At 37.1% G+C, this 24,408-nt stretch overlaps 2 protein-coding genes across 7 annotated transcripts in view; one reads left to right on the top strand and one right to left on the bottom strand.

The window, feature by feature from the left end:
* The first annotated feature begins 400 nt into the window (after positions 1–400).
* LOC5574253 (carboxypeptidase D) overlaps positions 401–24,408 on the top strand; it is a 50,700-nt gene continuing 26,692 nt past the window's right edge. For 5 of the 6 annotated variants that reach the window (XM_021840006.1, XM_021840015.1, XM_021839956.1 and 2 more), the window contains exon 1: positions 402–883. The gene's annotated coding sequence lies outside the window, so the exon portion shown is untranslated. Of the gene's footprint in view, positions 884–24,408 lie in introns of all 6 variants that reach the window. The other variant, XM_021840019.1, reaches the window with a different exon arrangement.
* LOC110675348 lies at positions 22,415–23,509 on the bottom strand. Its single transcript, XM_021840028.1, has 2 exons — positions 23,392–23,509; positions 22,415–23,322 (listed from the first exon to the last, which is right to left on the bottom strand). Exons 1-2 carry the CDS (start codon positions 23,438–23,440, stop codon positions 22,469–22,471), a joined length of 903 nt encoding a protein of 300 aa, XP_021695720.1. The 5' UTR covers positions 23,441–23,509; the 3' UTR covers positions 22,415–22,468.

A 24,408-nucleotide genomic window follows, 5' to 3' on the forward strand; every position in this document is an offset into this window, starting at 1 on the left:
ATGAATTGAACTGCAATTTTAAAAAAGAAACTTTTGTCCCACTCTACTCTATTGAATGTAGAATAACGATATATTTTTGAATATTCACCAATATTCGTCCATAGTTCAAACATTTGCTTTCCACACAATAAATTAGATTCAATCATCCCCAAATTCAACTGCCCTACAGTTTCTGCATCCAAACTCGGATGTCCCCATCCCGAAACAAATCTGCGAAGACAGCCTCCGTTGTTTACGTATCTCCACCCGAACGAGGGGCATTTTACTCATCGCGTTGCTGCAGCCGGTTCCACCAGGCCCCCTCAATCCGAGCCCTCGCGGTTGGATCCATTCGCGAGCGGAGAAGAGCTTTTGCGTGCACAGTGCATCGAATCGGTTGAGTGTCTCATATAAAAATTTACCATCACAGCTGAGCTTCGCTCAGTTGGCAACGATCGGTCGGATCGTTCGGACGCGCGTTTACTTCCAAAAACAAGTTCAAAGTGGGTCCAGTCCCCGAATTAGGAGGACAGGTGACAGACAGGTTGTGCGAAAGTTAAACCGTTTGGTGAATGTGAAACCGATACACGTGATTACACGGAGTGTGACGATCTGGAATAACCGGAAGATTAGTCGAATCGTGGGATCTCTAAAATTAGAACACTTTCAACGAATGATCTTCGGCGTGATAGAAAGGCAGATCGGTTATTCCCAGGGATCGCGACATCGGTGATAAGTCGTCTAACTGCCAAAACGTTGCTCAATTGGAAAATATTATTCCGCCAGTAGTGTGATAAGAGAGGAGATGCCGAAAGGTTGCTGCTAATCGACGTGAAGTGAAAGCAGATCTACACGGAATTCGCCCCTCAGATTGTCCAAGGGAGAAGTGTTGTAGAACGTCCAAGTGAGTGCCTTTCAGAGTTTCTTGGGTTCAGGTTCAGCTTTGGGTGCCCACCTTTTCGAGCGGGAACTTGGTCGTCGTCGTCGATTCCGCAAGAAAATATGACACGCGACGATTATGAACAACAGTTACTTCACCACCATACTTTCTTCGGAACTGAACGGTTGTTTTTTGTGGAGCACCAAGTGGAAAATGGCTTGTGTGGATTCTTCGTCCGGTCCAAGAGAAAAGAAAGGTGTCTTGGGCCGTGGGCTGGTGCGTGTTTTGTACTCGGTTGTGGGGTATGCATTCGATGTCAGTGGGGTAATCAGATTCATGCTGGAGTGTGACATATGTGGCAAAGAGAGACTTCAAAATGGAATTTGACTTCAAGTGCAATGCATTTGAGATTAACAGGTTGTTGAAAAGGCCATCCAAGGTTCAAAGTTAGATTGTCAGCCTGGCTTTGTTTAATTTGAACAAGTTTGGTGCGACTCGACAGTAATTAAGCACGAGTTGGTACCGGTTTTTCACAATACAGGAATATCTTGTTGCTCTGCATATTGGCTATTTATACCTTCGAATACAGGTCATACACCTTGATTTCCATGCGTAGCTTCAAACGAAAATCCAGCATTTGCTTGCTGGGATATTGGAAACATTTATCATTTAAAATGCATAAATGGTTCAAATAATGCAAAAGTTGTTGATGTTACCATACAGGGTCCGGTATTTGAAATGCTACATTAGAATTTAAATAATACAATACAATAGTAATGTGCATGGAAATAATTTCGAAATAATTATTCACTAAATATTTTATTCAATACATACATACATCTAGAATTCAGGCAATGATGAATAATATCCTGAAACAAGGTAACTTTGATAGTTTTTTGGGGAAACATCTGAATATTTCTGCATTCTGTTTTCAAGGCTTTTATTTTATATATTAAGAATAAGTACTTTATCTAAGTTATTGATTGTAGTTGATAGATTGCTTACAAATAATTTTGAATACAAGAACACTTTTCCGTATAATAGAGTATTTATTTATACTTACAGAAAAATCATATTATAAGTGTTAAAACAAACATGATAAACAAGCAACAATCATGATAAGTTTAGAAGCATTTGTTCAAAATTATATTTCTGAATAGATAGATATCTATCGATTATCGTGTTTCGACATTGAATTCAACATCAGTCGGTTCAAGAATCAGTCGGTTTTGAAATATAAATTACTTATTAGGGCCACACGAGACGTTTATAATCCATCCATTTGTAGAAGCAAATCTCAAGTACCACTCCATATATCGATGTGAAAAATTTATCATATAATTCAATGTAGGTATGTAGTGCACAATCCATAAAATTTTCAACTTAATCGGTTCACTAAAACTCGAGATTTGCTTCTGTAAATTTTCGATAAAAATTGTTAGAGTGGGACGAAAGATAGGAAAAAAGGCACGATCTCCCGTGTTATCTTAAAATAAAATGGAATGAATAACGTTGAGTGTATTAGGTATTGCATAACTCTAGGCGTTTATCGTTATATGGAAATTTCTGACTTTGATTAGAAAAATAGCCCCAATTCTACTAATATGCTTTTCACTAAGAGATGTGAGACCAAACTCATATTCTTCTGTAACTATGCTATCAAGGATAAGTGACGAACTCTTCAAACTTCATCAAATATTGATCGTAGAAATCTTGTCAATTATTAATATTTGAATATAAAGCTTCAAATGTTCTCGATTTTCACGAGAATAGCTCCGGCATGAAGTGTCGTACTATGCAATACTCTTTACTTTTGTCCCGTTTTGCGGTACACATAAATGTAAGAAAGGCGTATAGCATTTTACAAAATCATTGAGATTTCATCGTCCGGTATTTCTGAAGCACTTGGACAGCAGATCTGGAATGTCAGTACTCTCTTTCTTCAGGTACCGTAAAACGGGGTAACTTTGATAATGCGGGTAACTTTGATAGTGCGAGACCCACAACATATTAAACGAAATAACGAAGTTTATGTTAATCAGTTAAGCAAAACGGATGCAAAAGTAAAGAGTATTAGTATGACACTTCATGTCAAAGCTATTTTCATTGGAATCAAGTGCATTTGAGGCTTTTTATACGAATATTAAAAATTGACACAATTTTAGCATTTTCGAAACGCCTACAAACTATCTGTTCTACGATCACTATTTGATGTAGTTTTGAATAGTTGGCCACTTATCTTTGACAGCCTAGTTATCATAGAACTTGAATACGGTCTCAAATCTCTTAGCGAATAGCATTTTCACAAACTGGGATCATTTTTGTAATCTAAGTCAGAAATTTCCATACAACGTTAAACGCCTAGAGGTATGCAATGCCCTACAAATGCACGTTATTCATTCAATTTTGTTCGATTCTTACTCCATTATCAAAGTTACCCCAAAACAGAAAACCAACTTTCGATTATATGAAAAATTATATATCCATTCAAAATAAATCTTTTAGAAATCTATCGACTGCAATCGATAGCTAGGATGCCAGTACTTGTTTTAAAAATATAAATTATTATTCTTTGAAATAGCATGCATAAATATTCAAGTTTTCTTCGAAAAAACTATCAAAGTTACCCCGTTTTACGGTACTGTTTAATGCATATGGATCATTATTACGTAAATAGTTTCAGGGTGTACCATAGTATTCGGAGGGTAGTATATGGGATGTAACGCCAAAAAGAAGCATTAACTTTAAAACTAGCAGCGGTAAAAATGATAGGTACTCAGGACAGAATTTAATGCACTTAGATTTGGGGCTGAATCATGCAATTAATTTTCACTCTAAATATTCAATTTCTTGACAAACGGCTAAAACAGATTGCAACTTGATCATGACATAATAATTTGATGTTTTCTAATTTCTCTAAATTGTAATTTTTCTTACAGTTGTGTTCAGAATAATAGTAGTGAAAGTCAATTTCCCGACGAAATGCAAAACTTTGGCATGCTGTAACTTTATTCATTATTATCAATCGGCTTGAAACTTGAAAACAGAACTACAAATAGTCGGTGTTCAGACAGACTGAACCAAGTTTATTTTTAAATGGTTTCAGGAAAACCTACCCCAAGCATGCAAAATGTAAAAATAGTTGCATTATTTGTTGTGATAATGGAACTTAACGGTTTGATGATACATCTGTATCAGAACAGCATAGGAACAATCAGAACTGATGGAGTTCTGAACGTAGCTTTAGAACGCCAAAATATCCCCTAGTCCGGTCTGTCTGAACACCGACCAAATATGCTTCAAATAATAGAACTTAAATACGCTCCAAATAATAGAACCTAAGTTATTCTAATTTTGTGCTGTATTTTGAGTTTTAAAATTTTTCTCCACCCATATTTTAAATAATTTTCAAGGCACCGTAAAAAGGGGTGAAGCTGATCACTTTTGAGTGATTCTGATCTATAATTCCTGGTGAGATGCATGTATTATCATTCACATATGTTTAAAATCTGTACGGATTGGATGCTTATCGAATTATACAAACGAAACTTTTACGAAATGTTATCATAATCATAAAAACATATTTTAGAAATCAAAAAGTGGAATTTTTGATTCCGGGGTGAAGTTTATCAATAACTGTGATAGATTTCCTAAAATAAAGAGATATGCTATTTACTTTTGGGGTCTATTCAATTTGGGGTCACTGATCCTGAATCGAGTCTCAAAAATCTTACAACTTGTTGATGAATCGGCCAATTTTTTAATTGAATGTTGTGAATTACAGAATACACCACATAAAGCGCTTAAAAGTATGTCATTTTCATTGAAATTAGCAACTCGCTTACAAAAAGAACATTTTGTTTCTCTGAAAATGAATGTTTACCCTCAATGCAAATTCAAAACAGGGTTCACAAAACATATCTATAATGTATGAAACCGTTTTTTTTTTAAATGGTGTCTTTATAAATCCTTGGCAACAGTCGAATGTTTAGAGAAGAACGCTTCAACAGATCGTTAAACATTTCCTAAAAAATCTGTTTTATTTTTCATGTTATAATTTTCTTGAATAGCGAACCGAATTTATAAACATCAAAAGCAGCTATCAGGTAATGTCATAGATGCCATAGAAATTGTGATAATTGTTAACGGATCATAGCGGATATCATAATTTTCAAAACAAAAAATACTATTATTTTGAGAGTTTTCACCTGGTGCTTAACTTTTGAACAGGTGTTTCGAAAATTCCCCATAGAGCGTTTCGTAATTTGTAGACGGCACTTACCCAGACAACCAGAAATTGCATGAAAGTTCACGTTACAACTCGATTATTCATACTAATAACATCAAACCCGCAAAACACCGTGGATAAACTCGTCAGTTTGATGAGTTTCCTCGCATAAAACACTTCTTTTCTGAGTTCATTTTTACATTTTGTTTCGTCTCGTACACTCGTACAAAGTAAGTCGCATCAATCCGTAGCAGCTGTCAAATCAACATTTGTTATCATAAGTTAAGTCGCATAAGATCTCAGGTTGATTCGGTAGAATATTTATACACTCGTATTGTATGTTATTATTCATCACATAATATATGCACGCATATCGCCTCCACTTTTGTACGTAGAAGGCCTTTTCGCGACATCTTATAAGTGAAATTTTGCACATATAAAGCCTCCAGGTGATTTCGTTATACGTACATTTTGGTTGTCTGGGTAGTCTTTTCAGATTTATTTGTAGTATTTATTCCTCGAAACCTTAGAAATTACAAATTCTTTCAGGAAACTCTCTCTAGATCATTGATCAGAATATCATCACAGATTTCATCTGCAAGAGGACGAGCCGTTACTTCCTCCTGGTTGGTTGAAAAATCGCAACGGGGATAAATTTTGTATTTGAATTTTTCAAAGATTGTTTTCAGCATCCATATTTCTTATAGATTTTTTTACCAAAACAATCAGTCTTTTGAAAAATTATCCTAAGGTTTTACCAACAGCTTGTAATGCAACTTACATATATAATATGTTATGCAACCTAAAAGGTTTCTGTCAAGAATATTGTCATGTGATTCAATTGTAATACATCTATCAAAAATTTCTTTGAACAATTCATCAAGCAATCTCTTTAGGACAGCTCCACATATTTCCTAAGGAATTTATCTGAGATTCCACTTTATATTCCTCTAGACATTTTCTTTTAGACTCAACAAAGAGTTTCTCTATAAACCACTTCAGGGATTATTCCATAATTCGTTCCCGGGAATACCTCGAATTTCTTCATCGCTTACACAATAATAACTTAAGGCGAAGTAGGCCGTGATCGAAATTTGTACGCGTCATTGAAATAGAAATATTAGTAGTAGAACGCTAGTGGCGCTGTTATAATAGAATTATTTTATTGTCACTTACTGTTGGAGTTTTTGATTGCTTATTTAGTGGCATGTTGTAGAGAATGTTTCATTTTGGTCGAAAAAATTGATTTGGCACTTATAGACCCGGTGCTCAAGCTGTCAGAGCGTGGCAAACTAGATGTTGGTCGCACGAACAGTCGCGACATTAGCGTTATACGGCTAATGCTTCTACTGTCATCAATGACTGTTGTGGATTTATCACACGATTTCGAATCCGTAGAAATCAGTTGATTTTGTTCTGACATAGCTGAAAAAGTATTAGCATACTTTCTGCAAGTAATCGCATATGGTGATAATTTTCGAATCTATGTTAACTGTGAAGGCTGAGTTTTGTTGCTTTGGAATTGTGAACTGCAAAATCCTCATGGCTGGCGGGCTGTTAAGCCTATAAAAATGGTTTTAGTAGTTCTTCCATAATTTCCCTGTGAATTTCTCTCTAGACTACTAATACATTAATATTTCTAGATTTTGAAACTTTTTCTAAAAACACACGCATTTGTTTTATGAATTGTCCTACAGACTCCAGCAAAGTTTAAACTACGCAGTTTAAAGCAATTCCTTCAAGTATTTGTCTAAGGGGGCGGGATGTTTCGCAAAATTTATTGGTGGACGTTTCGCATAATGGACGTTAGGCTTAATATTCTCTATGCCCTCTTTAAAATGCTACCTACTCTTATATTGAACTGTTATATGCGAAATGGGTCACCCTCCTCGTCTAAGATGACATCTTTAGGATTTCTTTCTTTATATTCTTCGATTTTTAATGCATTTCCTTTTGAAATCATTCAGGAATTACATGTGTCTTATTTAGGAATTATTTTTTTGAAGAAATACATTTTTTTTTTGGGATTAAAGTAGGCTCCGTCCACTAATTACGAAACGCTCGAAGGGGGAGGTCAAGACTCGAGCGTTACGACTCTTACAAAGTTATGAAAATATTTGTAAGAAACCGTTACAGAGGGCGAAGGGTGTCAAAATATTGACCTTGGTAGGGATTGCCCAAGAACTTCAGGGATTTTCTCAAGCACTCTTTCGCCAGAAAATAATTCCAAAAATTACTCCATGGATTCTTCAAGTAATTTGCCTTGTCCAAGTTTTTAGATACTGTTTTAGTAATTTCTTTCGAAATCTTTTTTGGCATCATTAAGAAATTTTTCAGAATGCTAAAGATTATTTAAATTATTCTGAATTTTCGTTGATTATTTTTCCAAGCATTACTGCAAGTATTATACTACGAATTTCTCGAGGCATTTTATTGAAAAAAAATGGACTACTACAGGTTTTTTTTTCGAGCTATATAATAAATCAAATCATCCCGGAGGTCATCAACTGTTTATTTACCGAAGGTAAATTTCGATTTCCATTCGGAAGCGAGGTCCCCGTCTCTCTCTCTGTGAGTAAGTCCGCACCCGTCTGCTCGGGAGAACATGTTAAAAGAAGTAGCAACAAGCTCGGGAACGTTTACTTGCGAGTAACCAAGCAAGGTGTGATTTATTATGGTTTTGACAGACAAATTAATTGTATAACCATCATATCGACAATAAACTACTAGTTTGTAGTAAAAAGCCCTTGAAAACCATAAATCTCGGAGGGTAAGCAGCTTTTTTCCCAAAAGCACAATATGACTCTGAACAGCTCCGAACACGTTCGCGAATCACTTTTAGCTTCAGTAACTCGGGAGCCGACAGATGCGAGTAAGCCAGCGCTCTGACGCTCGGGAGCGTTAGGTTTTGTTTTTGTTCCAGTTCAGAAGAAGTGTTCGCCACTTTCCATCACTGCTGAACAGCTTCGCACACGTTCGCGAATCACTTTTAGCTTCGGTTACTCGGGAGCACGACAGATGCGAGTAAATCAGCACTCTGACGCTCGGGAGCGTTTGGTTTCGTTTTTGTTCGAGTTCAGCAGAAATGTTCGCCAATTTCCATCACTGATGGCAGCAGATATGTACTATGCTATTTCCAGGGTTCCGAATTCTCACTCACTCTCACGATATTTTCACAGCAATTTTTAGCCTTCCAATTTGACCGTCCACAAAACAAAGCGAAAATAGATAATTGCACATTTCCACAGCTGTGAGAAGTTTGTTTTCTCTTTCTCCTGTCCATGGAGAACTTTTCCTGTATCCATCGCCATGCGCAGCAGTTGCTTTTCTGCACCATATCAATCACTACATTCGTCCAGTTGATATGCACGCATCGCGGATGTTTTTAGCAACGTCCTAGGTTCGAATCTCGTCGCCGGCACTAGTTTTTGTTTATCCACATAGTGATAATTCTCGGGAGCAGTTGGGAGCAGTTAGTGTGAGCGAAAAAAGATGTTCACGTTTTTTATCGGTAGCGTTCGGGTGAGTGAGTGAGTTTTCCCATGCTTGCCTAAAGCTTTTATTTTATCCATCTCTTAAAACTCTCCAATAATTAAAATGCGGAATCAAAATGAAATATCTGAAAATATGCCTTCTCAGATTTCACAAATTTCTGCAAGAAATATTTTTATGAATATCTGGACAAATCCTTGACGTAGTTCTTTAAAAAATCTGCGATTATTGTTGAAGGAACTCCTTAGAAAATGGGTAGAAATCTCTACATCAGTTTCCAGGGGTATTATTTCAATTATGCTTAATTCTTTCTAGACGGGCGATTTCACACTTTTTTCTATTGGTAAGTGATAACGCTCCAGAATTGTAGACGGAGATAAATAATATTGGAATACAGCCCAGAACGAGTCGTTTTAAAAACGTATGCCCAATTATGCTAATACGTCCCGAAAGTGTTGAAACAACTTAAAATTGTTGGTGCCATTTCAAAGGAGTTTTTTAAGAAATCATTGGTAAAACTTGAAAATTAATCTCTGTAGGAATTCCGAAGGTCTGAAAGTATTTCTTAGATTCTTGTAATAGTTTCTGGTGTTAATTTTAAATGAGTTTTTGAAAGTATGCTTGGAAAAATTTCTGAAGAAAGTTTCAAATGAATTTTAGAATGTTTCTCGGAAGCATTAAAAAATATTTAGAGAAATTCTTTTACACAATTTTTATAGAATTTCCAGTGAAATTTCACAGGAAAGAGAACAATAAAATGTATTTAGATGGAATTCATATAATTATTATTGAGGCATCGTAATAGAAAACCAGTAATGTCTAAAGAAATATTTTGAGAAAAGGAAGTTTAAAGAAAAATTTTGAATTGATTTCTGAAAAAAAAAATTGTCATATCATCGAAACATTTTTTTTAGATAAAATTCATCCAGAAGAGGCATAAAAGAATTCTTAGTATCATGATAAACAATCAGCTCTCCATAAATGGATATTGAAGGGATCATCGAGTTAGGGAGGGTATCGAGTTATGGAGCACAAAAGCCCAGTGAAAATGCGATCCAAGGATCGAGGTAGCCATGAAACCAACTTCTACGTTTGAGCTGTGCAGAATTCACTTGTTACCATGGTTACGTAAATGACACGGCACCGCTCAAACGTCAGATAGTGAACTCGTGCATCAGTTCATAGTTTTCTAGCTCGATATTGAGATACGAAATATTTAGTAAGAATGTACTCTCCAGGTCTACAAGTGTGATCTAAGATGATTAATTAATCCTTGCATATGCAAAGAAGTTCAAAACAATTGCTTTCGTTGATGTATTGTACAGTCGTTTTTTAGAGATGTTCGGAGCTATCAAAGAACTTCCTGGAATATATGTCTTAAGATGTATGTAGATCAAAAGGCCTATATTCCAGGAAGTTCTAAGTAATGACGAATATTGATGTAGTACACACTCTTGGTAATTCAATGAAAAATACTGAATGAAGTCATGAAATCTAAATAGAGTGTGTCGGAAAAACTGTTTTGTGGACAATCTGGGTCATTCAAAAGCTTCCTAAAATATAGGTATTAAATTTACGAGCATAATTCTTTACATATTGAAGAAAAAATAATTTAGTCAAACCCAGAAATATTTGAAGAATTTTAATGCGATTATTTGTGAACACACCACACACTCTCAGCCACGTAAGGTCTTCTGGAAAGATAAACCTTACGATCTACCAGCATAATAACATTCAGTTTGATAAGCAGTACACGTCTAGTAGAATCATATTATTATACTGGACAAATGTTTGTGTTCCGCGGGCGATTTTCGTTATGTTTAGTGTAGGGTTGAAAATCTTTACCATAAATAAAAAAGATCTATATACAACGGCTTACGTTTGTAGATCTTAAAGCTTGTAGTGTATGGAGTCCTTATAGGATCATCGATATAAATCAAAACAATAATTCGTTTACCTATTTAGATAGTTAATGGCCTGTGGCATTACTAAAAAAACTATCAATGGATCAATGATTATCCTTGTAGATCTTAAGGTCTGTATACGTTGGAGTGCTTAGAGTTCCAAAAAAACTGTATACAAAAATGCAATACTTCCCTTTAATTAAATGAAGGGCTATGAGTGTTTGCCTTTATAAAAAACTATCCATATACGACTACTCACGCTTGTAGAAGCTTTGGCGCATATTATCCAAAAGGTGGTGGTGGCATTTCTCAGAAATATCCAGAGGGCATATCAAGATTACAATTTTCGCATTTAGCATCATTGCGGTGTCTGCAGTGATTGATCGTTTTCATCGTTTTTCTATTTCGCCAATAAACTTGACTTGGACTGTTATTTTTGTTTCAGGTAAAACATAAAATTAAAAAATGAAACAATTAATTATACATTAAACAGTTCTTTATAAAGTTGGAAGTCATGCTTCGTTACAAGTTTAACTTCATCATAATATCTTGCAAAATGAGATCGTAATCAGCCCTTGTTCTTACACCGGCACCTACCAATCTCGAATCCAAAACATTCGGCAATGAAGATGATCATCACATTGACCTCGACAACAGTTGCACACAATAAACGCCACTTGAACGATCGTCAATCGATTTTGTTTTTGCTCAACTAATCGCGTGGGAGATGACTATTGCCTACCGTCATAGAAAACTGCCAACAAATTGAAGCATTGTTCTACTCTGCCACTGATTTCGCAACTCATAATGCACTGTTCAGCCATCATTATCGCACATTACGATCAGTTGTATATTCAGTTGGTACAAGAATGCTTTACCTCCCAGCTCTCGCCCAATCAAATTCCATCACCGTCGACCGATTTCACGCCTCACGCGTTGGAAAGTGAAAACTTTTCACTTTTCCTCTCGCGCCAACTCGTTCCCGAAAATGGAAAATCGTTTGGATTCAGCTTTTGCTACACGACTGTGAATGATCTCTTCGTAGCTGGATAGCTAATTAGACCTTGTGTGGAGACGAGGCGAGAGCGCCGGTTTCAGTGCCAAATCAAAAGCCACTCGGGTTAGGTTAGGAAATTTGGAGGAAAAAAAGTGAAGCTGAGTAACTGGCAAGTTCATGCATGGTTGAGTTTGAATGAATTTGTTGTACGGTCTGGCCAACACGCGCATCAACTTCCATTAAACGCATGTTAAGCTTCCGTCCTTCTAAAAGAGGTGTAGCGTACTGTAGTAGTATGTACCTAAATAGTGTTGTTATGAACATTGTGCAAATGAATGGCATGATAATTTTAGCGGTACGATGGTTCGTTCAGCGTTAATCATTGACTGGCGGATGTCGTAATAGGATGGAATCGCGTAACGTAGGAGATTTCGTCACACTTCTATTCGTTTAGAGTTTTGTCGTAGCACTGTTGCTTCGATACCGTTGCAGTTTATCATTATCCAAAGATTAATTTCACACTTTCGACAAGATCTTTTTTGAAAATCGTGGGGAGGAGGGTAAACGCTCCCTTAGTGGATGAAGGTAGTGTGTTTTGACATGTTTCGTACTAATATATGACTTTGTGAATTAATTAGTTATAATTTGTTTCCCTCTTGCAATGCCGGTAGTGGCTTCTGAGGGGTTTTTTTTTCCAAAATTTCAGTTTTATTTTATAAATGGGCTTTGAGTCAGGGTTCAATTAAGAAATTTTAAATTCTTCTCCTCGTGTTTTCAAGACGGATCTAGAGTTTAAGCTCATCGCCTATAATCACGTACTCGGATTTTTCGTCAAACTTTTGGTATTGCAGTGCCCCTTGCTTCAATAATGGTATTTGTTAATGTTTCGAGAGCATTGTCAATATCAAGTTTTGTTTTCGAAGAAATGTTTACATCAAGATTAGAGTCAATATACGTTTCATATATATTCCAGTCGGCTCGAAAATAATTGAAAGTGGAGCTGATAGGATTGAGAATTGCTTCATGGAATATTTGAAATGTAACAGGGACATGATCAGAATCAAAGTCAGCATGAGTGATCAGTTGGCGACAAAGGTGACTAGAGTCAGTTAAGATCAAATCAATCGTAGGAGGGTTTCTAGAAAAGGAAAAACAAGTAGGGCTATCAGGGTATTGAATTGAGAAATATCCTGAAAAGCACTCATCAAATAAAATTCTGCCGTTGAAATTACTTTTAGAATTATTCTATAGTCACCAATGACACAAATTTTTGACTTATTGCGAGTCAATTTTCGCAAGTCAGTTTGGAACAAATTAACTTGCTGTCCAGAGCATTGAAAAGGCAAATAAGCAGCTATGAAAGTATATTTACCAAGCTGTATTTCAACAGAAACGCCTAAAATTTCAAATGACGAAAACAGTTGATGTTTTATACACCTATGAATGATGATTGCAACTCCTCCATATGCCCCATCAAGTAGATCATTACGATAAACAAAAAAGTTGGGATCTCTTTTGAGTTTGGATCCAGGTTTCAAACACGTTTCAGTAATAACTGCTATATGCACGTTATGAATTGTAAGAAAATTAAACAGCTCGTCCTCTTTACCATGCAAAGAAGGAGCATTCCAATTTAAAACATTCAAATTATTATTTATTTAGATCCATCACAAAAATGTAATCCAATAACAATTTGATTGATAAATTTTACACCGACTTGGACTGCTTCAGTCATAGCGGTGGCTTTGAACATTGCATCAATCATTAGATTCAATTGTTCAGCAAATTAAAATCAGAGGCAGACATATCACTTCAAGTGGATACATTATCTGATGATTTTCTGTTAGAATTTTCGTTAGACGAAGAGGTGAAGCAGAAGTTTCCTGTGGCGGCAGGGTTTTTTTTTTCATTTGATTTGAAACAATTAGAATGGTTACTCATAGTATGAATAGGGGAGGAGTTCAAATTACCTGCTACGATATCGGCAAAGGATTTTCCTTGGGTAGACACATTCGAAATTTAAAGATTCGAACGGCTACTCGACGGATTAAAATTAGTTTGTGAATGAGCATGATTATAATCTTCCTGATGGGTATGATTCTTGATCAAGCGATCGTTAACTGAAAAATGAGCATTGTTCGAATTCAGGGGAATTCCGGAAACGACCGTTATCGTAAAGGATATTACTGTTCATCTGCCTGGCACGAGCCTCGACGGCTCTCTTGCGCGAAGGGCAAGACCAAAAATTTGACTTATGATTACCCCCGCAATTCGCGCTTATGAACTTACCGGTATCTTCCTTCACTGGACAGACGTCCTTAACGTGAGAAGAACCTTCGCAAATCATGCATTTAGCATCCATGCGGCAATTTTTTAAAACCATGACCCCACTTTTGGCACCGACGGCACTGAGTGGGGTTCTGAAAATTTCCTCCAGGTTTCTGGTAATGTGCCCATGTCACACGGACATCGAACATAACTCTAGCTTTTTCTAAAGCTTTAATATTATTTAGTTCTTTTTTGTTGAAGTGAACTAAATAATATTCTTGAGAAAGCCCTTTCCGAACAATGCCAGATTGGGTTCTCTTTTTCATAATGATTACTTGGACTAGGGAAAATCCAAGTAAATCATTTATTCCATTTTTGATCTCTTCAGGTGACTTATAGTCACTTGAGAGACCTTTCAAGACAACTTTGAACAAACGTTCAGTTATGTCGTCATAAGTAATAAATTTGTGCTTCTTCTCTTCAAAATGTTTGAGAACAAGTTCGCGATCTTTAAGAGTTTCCGGAAAAACGCGACAGTCTCCTTTCTTTGCGATTTGGAAGGAAACCTTGATTCGCCTAATGGAGTTCAAGATCTCCTGCCTAAATCCCCCAAATTTAGAACAACTGACCACGACAGGCGGCACTCTTTGCTTCCTCACTTGAATCAAAGAGCCTGCCTCGATTGTCTAAAGATCGAACTGAATACTCATTGAAATGCATTTATCAACATTAACTAGAGAGAGCACGTATTCCGAGTTCTGTTTAATCTTTCGACCTTGACACTTGCTTTTCCTGGGGCAAGCGACGAGGGCAGGATCAAACATGTCGCGCGTCGGTCTCGTAAGTGAAAAAGTGGCGTGATCGGTGAGTTCGGTTGAAGAAAGTGAAAAAGTGCCGCGATCGGTTAGTTCTGTTTGATCTTTCGACCTTGACACTTGCTTTTCCTGGGGCAAGCGACGAGGGCAGGATCAAACATGTCGCGCGTCGGTCTCGTAAGTGAAAAAGTGGCGTGATCGGTGAGTTCGGTTGGAGTAACTGAAAAAGTGCCGCGATCGGTTAGTTCTGTTTGATCCTTCGACCTTGACGCTTGCTCCTGGGCAGTGCGTCAAGAAAGCCCGAACAGTTTTTTTTTATTCTTTTTGGGTCGCGCGCTTATTTTGTTTTCCTGAGTGCTTTTTTATAGCCGAGCAAACGAGTGAAGCTGAAAGTGGATTGTGGCTGCTCAGTCAAAGATAACGGATCAATTGGTGAGCTCGTTTCATGCTACTATTTCTAATCTATAAAATATGTATGACTGCACATTCAATCGTTACAATGGTGGGATGTAAATATGATTTTTCAACAAACTATGGATGGTTCGTCACTGTGAGTGTCGACACAAACTCTGATTTATGATTTATTTATGTTTCACATTTTTTTTTTCAGAACACCTCTTATATACCTTTATTTTTGTAATTAAAAAAAACTTTGAATGGTTCGACACTACAAGTGTAGACTTGCGAAAGGTTCACTTTATTCAACAAACTTTGGATGGTTCGCCACTGTAAGTGTCGGCATAAGAATAAGAGTGTTCTATGATGTCCCAACCAATCGAGTTTTTTTGTTTCTTTTCAAATGAGTAAAATATAATAACACATGCTTTCGTCCTGACAGCTGTAGGAATGTTACATTTAGGTATTTGTTCAACAAACTTTGAATGGTTCGTCACCTCAAGTGTCGGCATAATTTTCCTCTACATAGAAATTGTTCATATCAAATGAAAATATTATATTTACGTATAAGCATGTATATATCTCACAAATCATTGTTTATCATGGTCTAATCGCTTATCAAAGTGAATCCTATGACCCAACGATCCTCCCCATTAACAAACATCCCTCCCAGTAACCTTTGTGGAGATGCAGAGGCAAACACGGTCTCCAAAAAGCAAAGGTTACACACTAACATTCCTTCCCCCAATCCCACCTGACTGCAAGGACGTGGTCGGCGCCGTTATTGACCCTGTATAAATAGAGGCACTGAATTATGCACACTGAAGAAGATTATGGCCAATCCCAGCCGAACTTCTAGTTGATTCTTTGTGCATTTTCACTGACTTCGGTCAATCACGGAATAGCAACCATTGATATGTGTAGTCAGTCTAAGCTAAGCTAAGCTAAGCTAATTAACTAGAGAGAGCACGTATTCCGGAGAAACGTCCTTTCTTTCATTTTTGCCACGTTTAGTGACAGTTTTAAAACCCACTTTTCTAAGGAAGTTGTGAATTCAGAGATTCACATCTCCTTTCGTTCGTTGTCAGTTAAATTATAAGTGTTTTCCATAAAACTGCTCATTACATCAATTGACTGGGTGAAATTATCAAAAAAAAAAATCCACGTGCTCAGGTGGGATTCGAACACACGACTTCTGTATGCAAGGCGAGTGCTGTACCAACTAAGTTACCGAGCAACTTGGTGGTCCAATAGCTCGGAAGGATACAAAATTTAAATTCAAATCCCAACAGTTTCCTCATGACTCATATCCATGTACACATGCGCCCAGAGCGAGTGCGATTTATTTAGGCTTTTTTGGGAGGGGGCAGTAGGCTCAAACATTATTAATCATACAAAATATTTTTTCTTTTCATACAAACAGCATTACGAAGGTAAATGTCAATTTTAACGCTAGACGCTGCCTTAGATCTAATATAGATTCTACCCCATTACCCCGAGGACCATGACCCAGAATTCCGCTTCCACGAATGTACCATCACCCTGAATTCCATAGCCCCAAAGATTGTTACCCCGAACGCACAATAACCTTGCATGACATTACCCTGGTCTAATGTGATTCGCGGTTATGGAATTCGGGTAACGGTACATTCGGGACAATGGAATTCGGAGTCATGGCATTCGGGTTATTGGCATTCGAAGTAATGGGTTTCTGGATAATGGGGTAGAATCGATATTGGCTATTGCAGATGATATGTCGGTAAGTTAAACCAGTAGCACAGCCAGGATTTAGTTCTAGGGGGGTTTTGCAAATTTTAAAATACTTTTTGAGTAGATATTTTTAAGAGTTTAACTATGTTTTTTTTTGCATAGTTAAATGAATTCAGAATTCAGCATGATGCCAGTCAACCGCTCATCTTCAGTGTTGTTCCTCAAATATGTTTTCGAGTTCTTCAACATAAAGAATAACTTCAATAATAATCTTTAGGCACAGCAATTTGCAAAAGAAATTATTGTCACTATTGTTGCAGTAGGTCGAAAGCAGATCAGCATCTAAGAATTCAACTGCTGAAAGAAACCTCATTGTCACATCTTAAAGAATTGACAATCTAGAAAATCGTACAAGTCCGAGTCATAAAAACATTTCCAACACCCTATTTTTATGAATCACACAACAGATTTTTTTAGAATTTTAATACTTGAACCACACCTACAAAATCTAAAAATCCCTGAAATTCCTAATGAGATGGACATGCTACCACCGGCAGCTAAATAATTTCCAAAACAACAAGGAATTCTAATTCTCTGAAGGTTTCAAAATTTGACCAAATGCTAAAGAAATGAGGATTTTGATATTCCGGATGCTCCACCAATGAATATGAATATATCTGTAGGTGTAAACTGTTAATACAACGTCTTTTATGCAGGGCTGGGAATGATAATAGTAGTAAAATAAATAGGCTTGAATGTCGTGAAAATCACGTGGCCCTCCTCACTACAGTAGTTCAAAATCGTGAATCTCATCAAGTAGCCTTTGTTAGGTACATGAATTTTATAAATCGGTAGTGTCATTGAAGGCTGTAAATGCGGGAAATGCAGCGAGAAATGCAGGTATGTTCCGTTTTTATCACGTTCCGATTTCGTCAACAAATTATTCCGTTAATTAACTCATTACGCGTGGTAAAGATGGACAAATTATGGGTGAAATTATGAAAAAAATCCACGTGCTCGGCTGGGATTTGAACCCAGGACTCTTGTATGCTAGACGAGCGCTTTACCAACTAAGCTACCGAGCCACTTGGTGACCCAATAACTGAGTTGGTTACAAGTTTAGAATTCAAATCCCTACAGACCACGCGGACCCCTTTCATAACCAATATCCATCCATCTCTTGTTCCTACACACGCGGAGCGAGTGAGTGCGATTTATTTAGTGTTGAAACTGTTTGCCTATCGTACCTTGGTCTGTAGGGATTTGAATTCTAAACTTGTAACCAACTCAGTTATTGGGTCACCAAGTGGCTCGGTAGCTTAGTTGGTAAAACGCTCGTCTAGCATACAAGAGTCCTGGGTTCAAATCCCAGCCGAGCACGTGGATTTTTTTCATAATTTCACCCATAATTTGTCCATCTTTACCATGCGTAATGAGTTAATTAATTTAATAACCATGCGGATTGGATTACCGAACAGCTCAATATAAGTGTCAGTTTAAATTATTCCGTTTTTATCAACACACAAAAAATGATTTTTTTAGTTTTCAAAATGTTTAGAATATAAACTAAATACTTATTTTGAAGCAATTAAAATGCTTTTTAATAGCCTCAAAGTTGAATTTTCGACACTATGTTAAAGTTGATCATGTACCATATGGTGTCAAGTCATATACGATTCAATAAGGTTTGACTCCTTCTTACCCACTAATCAACTGGAGTTTTCAAACTTAACATGGTCTGTTAGACAAGATTGGCCTATCCTTCACCAAACGAGAGCTGCTCTGCCCACGTCCTAACAACTAACAACTGAAATTTGTGATTAGTTGAATACGTACTTAAGAGAGTTGCAGAGACCTTTCCCTTTTCTTATATAACATGGCATAAACAATGGCATAACAATCTGTGGAAAATGTTGTTGCCATCCCAAATTTGCAGGAATTTTGATCTTTGAGCAGACATGAACCCCTTTCCCACATAGAGACTAGAAGGTCTATTAGGAGTTTCATCCCAACAGCCATACGCTTATTCCGAAAACTTCATAAAAGAGTTTCTACCAAAAAGTTATACACCCGATTCTGTTTTTGCACGGATTTTTTTTTACACGGCCGTGTAAAAAATATTTCCATACATTTTTTTCGCCAAAACCTTATTTTTGCATGAAACGTCGAGAAATGGTGTTACTTTTTTTGCACGGTTTTTGAAATTTTTAACTGAAAACTTTTTTTGCACGGTACGCATCCCCCATGCAAAAACAGAACCGGGTGTAATGTGAAGATGCTTGTTCTAGAGTGTGTGCACATTTGTGTTTTTGATGAACTTTTTCTATATAAATACAAATGGAATGATGTTTGTATGTCACGAAATGCCTTAAGAGCGGCCCGAGTGTTATAATTGAGGCAAAATAACCCTCATATGACTAGATTTGATTATATAAGAGTTATTCTGTCTCAATTATAACATGTGTGCTATTAGGGGGGCTGATAGTCTTACATGATTAATTCACTGTTACATTGGTCAAGTATTCCGACGTGTTTTAGTGAAGGAAAACAAATGGAAAATTATCCGGAATAACTTTCAAAAACACCTGATAATTAATCTGTCGTTTTGTATGTGAGATTGCATGCCATTTTTCAGCAGCCTACATGATGGCAGAACAAAGCTTGACGGGACTACTTGTATTTAATATTATTTTTACTTAACAAAAAACTAGAACTTAAGGTTAAGGTTATTGCCAGTCTGTTTGTGATCTAACGCTTAAAAGCTATTGTGGCGTTATTCTAGATTGGCGATTAGTGCATAGCTGTCGAAGTTGGTAGTAATAACATTAGAAGAAAGATCACCACAATCATTTTACTGATAAGATTTTGGAAATTCAAAGCTTAGAAAACCGTAAGTATTCATTTCAATTTGCAAAACTTTCGCAACATAACTCCACATTCAATCGCCAATCGGGTGTGGCCAAAAATACAAAAAATGAACCTTGGCAAAAAGCTCTCAGTTGATAACTGCAAAAGTGTTCGTACGAACACAAAGCTGAGAAGAAGGCACTTTCTCAGTTATGGTGTAATACCATAAAGAAGAAGAAGAAGAAGCAGAAGGATGAGGATGAACAGTAGAAAAAGAAGTTGTTTCTGGTAATCTTTCTTGAAAAAAAAAACAATGATCTGCTTGCCCCACTTCCTTGTAATTATTTTTTACAAATATGACGCACCTTGTGGTACAAAAGACATTTATGTGATTATCGTTTTAATAATCTATACTACTTTTATTGGAATTCTAATTAATAAAATTAAAACTATCAATGATTTATTACCAAATCATATTGATTGCTACGAGTCTGCAATCAACTTTCATTACGAACCTATAAGATGAACAAACTAAATACTTCTCACAGCTCCTAAACATCAATACTGTGCATTTCTATGATGAAAAAATGTATTTTCCTGCCAAAACTGCAATATTCTTTTCAAAGAGGTAAAATATTTTTAAAATATTTTTTTTTTTATTCCGTTTTTGTCAACTGAAAATTGCCGATCGTGTTGATAAAAACGGTACATACCTGTAGAACATTTTTTAAACAACAGTTTTAGCTTTAGGTCGCTCATAGCAACGGGTGTTTTGCTATTTTCAAGGCAATTTGCCTACAGCAGCGATAGGTGTGAGATTGACTGGCTTCGCTGACTGTGATTTGTTATGCTTGCCTACTGTAGAGTGAATCTTATATCTTTTCCCAACTCTGTAATATTTCTGTGTGAGCCGATTTCAACACGCGTATAAAAGTGTTTGACAGGTCTCCTGCTTGATTGGAATGACATTGACAGTAAATTTGGAATCCCGATTGGAACATTAAATGTTTTTTCGTCTCTTTGTTTACAGTCTCTTTAGATCAACTAAACTCTACTCCTTTACTGTCCGATTGTGACAACGTGGATTTACAGCCAGGCTTGGGAACTGTGACCACTATTTACCTCAGTTAATCGATTCTGCTAGTCAACCAAAACACAAAGCAGCAGCAGCATCAATACCATCAGGCGTTGCGCTGCCAACGGCTCTCACACTGCTTGAATGTTTTTGTCTCTCCACTATGATCGTTTTCGGGCAGCCATCTCAAGGTGAATGATTGGAAAAAAATGTTAAATAATTTAATCGATAATATTTCGCTTGTGTTTTCAACTAATTGAAATCTATCAGCGCTAATAGCAAGAGCACAATCATTCCGTTGCGATACATATAAACAAATTCAATTTCATGCTGCCTTTATCGATCAAAAATGCAAAACCCCGAAAACCGGAAAAATCGTGTCACCACTGTGCACGAGTCATTTCGCATTCGGGTTTGATAAAACGTTGGGAAGAAGAAGATTACAGTTTTGAAGAGCCGTGACATTTTTTGTTTTGAACGGTCATTGTTTGCTTTGGATTTTGATGGTCGTGTAAAAAAATGTGAATGTCGAGGTGGTAAATGTTTGCTACAATATATTTCCCATTCCTGTTTACAGCAATATAATAGAGATTGCAAGGAAAGTTTTCGGCAATACCTAACTACAAAGGTTATAGCACAAATGAGCTGTTAGCCAGTTAACTTGAATATTGTGAGTTCCACGACTTGTTGTATCTATCTTTGCTCCTTAATGTTATCGTTTCCATACGATCATATTTCCGAACATCTTATTGGTCATAGTCCAAATGGGTGATAGCCGTATGTGAATAAGTCAATGAAGCAGGACAGTATTGCTGTGTGCGTTTGAAATGCAAATATCAAATGCGGGAACACCAAATGCGGTAAGATTTTTAACAAGGGAGGCGAAGTCAAAATTTGATTTTCATTGCTGGGTTGGCGATAATATGGATCATGGTTGCTAGGTATCCTTTGGTTACTTTGTGTTACCGCATTTTATGTTCAGTTAGACTGGATTTGCACGTCAAACGCAAACAGCAATACTATGTTCAAATATGTTCATAAGATTAGACGAAGGAAACTTGGCTTCGGCTACTACGAAGGCCTCAAGTTGCGATGTGGCTTTGGATTTCGTAGCATCGGTTATTTGCCCAACGCCAAGCGTTCGATAATTCTGATTTTAGTATCCCAAAATTTTGTGTGCAGAAAGAAATTTAATCCGGGCGTTTCGCATAATGATGTCACGTAAAACAGTTGGACAGTTGTAATGAGAATTAAACGCTTTCTTCAAAATTCTACCTGTTATTGTATGAAACTGCTTTATTCGAAACGTCCATTGCGATACGTATTTAGTTTTCATATGTAAAAGGTCACTACCATCTACCTTTTTTCGTCGTTTTTGTTACACCGTCCAGCTTCATAGATGATGGTAGACGCATAGACGCAAATTCAGTAACATTTCGGGTACGATGTGAACTCATGTTTAATTTCTTTTGTAAAGCAGATAACAGAATTCACATAGACTCACGTAGTGTCGTTTTAGCGGAAGCGTGTGAACTGAACAACACTTATATGAAACTGATTTTTCAGCAACAAAAGCTCTTTCGACATCCACCGTGCGTGAGATCGAAATATTCTCTTAGGAACATGTCTGTTTATACAACACATATGGAAAAATCGATATCCAAGTAGAAAATTTGGTTTCGTCACTGTTTTCAGACAATTTCAACAAATCACAAAATTTATCACGATTACGTAAATACTAAACTTGCCTGTTCCAGTCTGTTTCGATCTTTAACCAATTCTGTAGAAACCTTCTGAAACCTAAATTAATCCGAACTAGGTAATTTAGAACTTTACGATTCTGTCAAATCATTTATTGAAGCTTTCAATATCTACATTCACATATCAACATTTAGAAAGTTGACCACAACCAACAGTCCAACTACCCAGATTGGAGCTGCTCTATTAGCCAAACCGAACGATCTCGACGATTTGACTTCAGGTGGACCTGTTGCGATCATCGGGCCTTGCGGGTCAACACTGCTCGAGGTACTAGTTTCAGTTGCATTCTCTCCATCCGGCTGGATAGTGTAAATGCCCTGATCTTTCTCCGTACTAGTAGCAGGAGTCTTCACATTCCGATTACAAGCACTTTTCGGAGGGGTAATGGATGCCGTGTTAGGTGTGACGATTTTCGGTGGTTCCGTTGTGCTCAAGGCGCCTTCCGTCTGATTTGTGACCTGAACGCCAGTCTCGTCTTTTTCGGGAGTCTGCCCGTTCTTCATTTCAACTTTCAAAGTATTCGCCTCATCCGAGCCGTTCTTCTTAGAAGCAAAATCAATCACGGTCGATGAATTAACTGGTGAAGTTCCTGGTACAGAAGGATTCGCTTTCGCTTCGGTTCGCTGGAAATGGATCGTATCAACTACATCCACCAACTTCCCATCGGACGTCTTCTTCACACGATGAACCATCGAAGTGCACTCGCTGGATACGCTATCATCCGTACATAGGGAACATTGTTGCATATTCTCCTTGGGGCGTTCGCTACAGAACGCAACATCTCCGGTGCACCCTTGCCGATACAGAACCTTTTTCGTCGTGGGGTCGTTCTCTTCTAGCTGGAAGCACTGATGAACGTGTTTGGGTTTGTTGGGATTTATGATCAAACCACAGTCTTCCAGAAAGATTTTACTTTGACAATCATCCCAGCTAATGTTTGATTCGCAAGCCTTACACTGCAGCGATTGAGCTGTTGAAGACAAAGGATATTCTCTGATCAGTTAGGTAAACGAGAATAAAAATTCACTGACTGTGTTACCTGATGAGGTAAGTCCCACGAGAGTCAGAAGAAAAAACCCGAACGCCATCGCGGATTGGTGTCAAACCTCGAACAGGTTGAACTCGTTTTTGAAAATCGCATTGGATTCTGGTGGCTGGATTGTTCTAGACTACCTTATCAGCACACCGAATGCATTGGATGCAGTTTGCGGTTATTTTTCAGTTAGTCGAAACAGTTGGCAACGGTCATGGTTCAGGGTTGAGGTTGTTTGGAATCCACGTTACTTCAGTGGGGCGTACTAATATATGTGTTTTACTAAGGAATACATAAACGCATTTTAGGAGGATTGATTTTGCAGATGTTTCGATACACATCTGTACCAAATCCGTGAAAATTCTTGCTACCGTCGCAAGCTCAGGGCTTCGGTCCTAGAGTCTTGTGGAAGCCTCTTCTCAGGATTGAGCGTATAACAATCGTAGATTGAACTTGAAGATAATTTCCCTGCAAACTTCTTTGTTCAAAGACTGATGGCTCTCATTTACCATTTAATCAATTACTTCTCTGCCAAACACCACAAATCAGTTTCAAGCTGCTTTGAAATCCTTATAAGAACTGCATCGAAACTTGATTAGCTACATTGAGCTCCTTTATTTCTCTGGGTATAGAGTATCAATTTGGCAAAGAAAGCACTCAGTTAAGCGGAAAATAACCATCATCATTTTACAAATTTTCAAAACCAGTTTTTTTTTTGCTCAAAAAGTCAAAATTGCTCTGAAATATGATGAAAGATTTTCATAAGGATTGATTGAAAATTGAAAGAAAAAAATAGTTTTCAATTTTTGATGATTGCTGATGATTGAATGGTGGATTCTTGAGCCTCAATGACTGTGGAAGTGCCCATAAGAATACTGAAAGCTGAGAAGCAGGCTCTGTGTTAGTTGGGATGTATTACCAAAAAAATAAGATTCGATAGATTGTAGGCTCACTGAATTAGAATTATGGTGATACAAACCAAGCAACCACGCCACGCGACTAAATCGTGGATCAGTTCCATAA

This window comes from Aedes aegypti, chromosome 1 (genome assembly GCF_002204515.2).
Source record: "Aedes aegypti strain LVP_AGWG chromosome 1, AaegL5.0 Primary Assembly, whole genome shotgun sequence".
Lineage (NCBI taxonomy): Eukaryota > Metazoa > Arthropoda > Insecta > Diptera > Culicidae > Aedes > Aedes aegypti.

Excerpts from the sequence above, each read along its gene's own strand:
- LOC110675348 (XM_021840028.1), bottom strand. The coding sequence starts at position 23,440 with ATGGCGTTCGGGTTTTTTCTTCTGACTCTCGTGGGACTTACCTCATCA. Across the intron at positions 23,323-23,391 it reads CGTGGGACTTACCTCATCAG|CTCAATCGCTGCAGTGTAAG; the intron begins GTAACACAGTCA and ends TGTCTTCAACAG.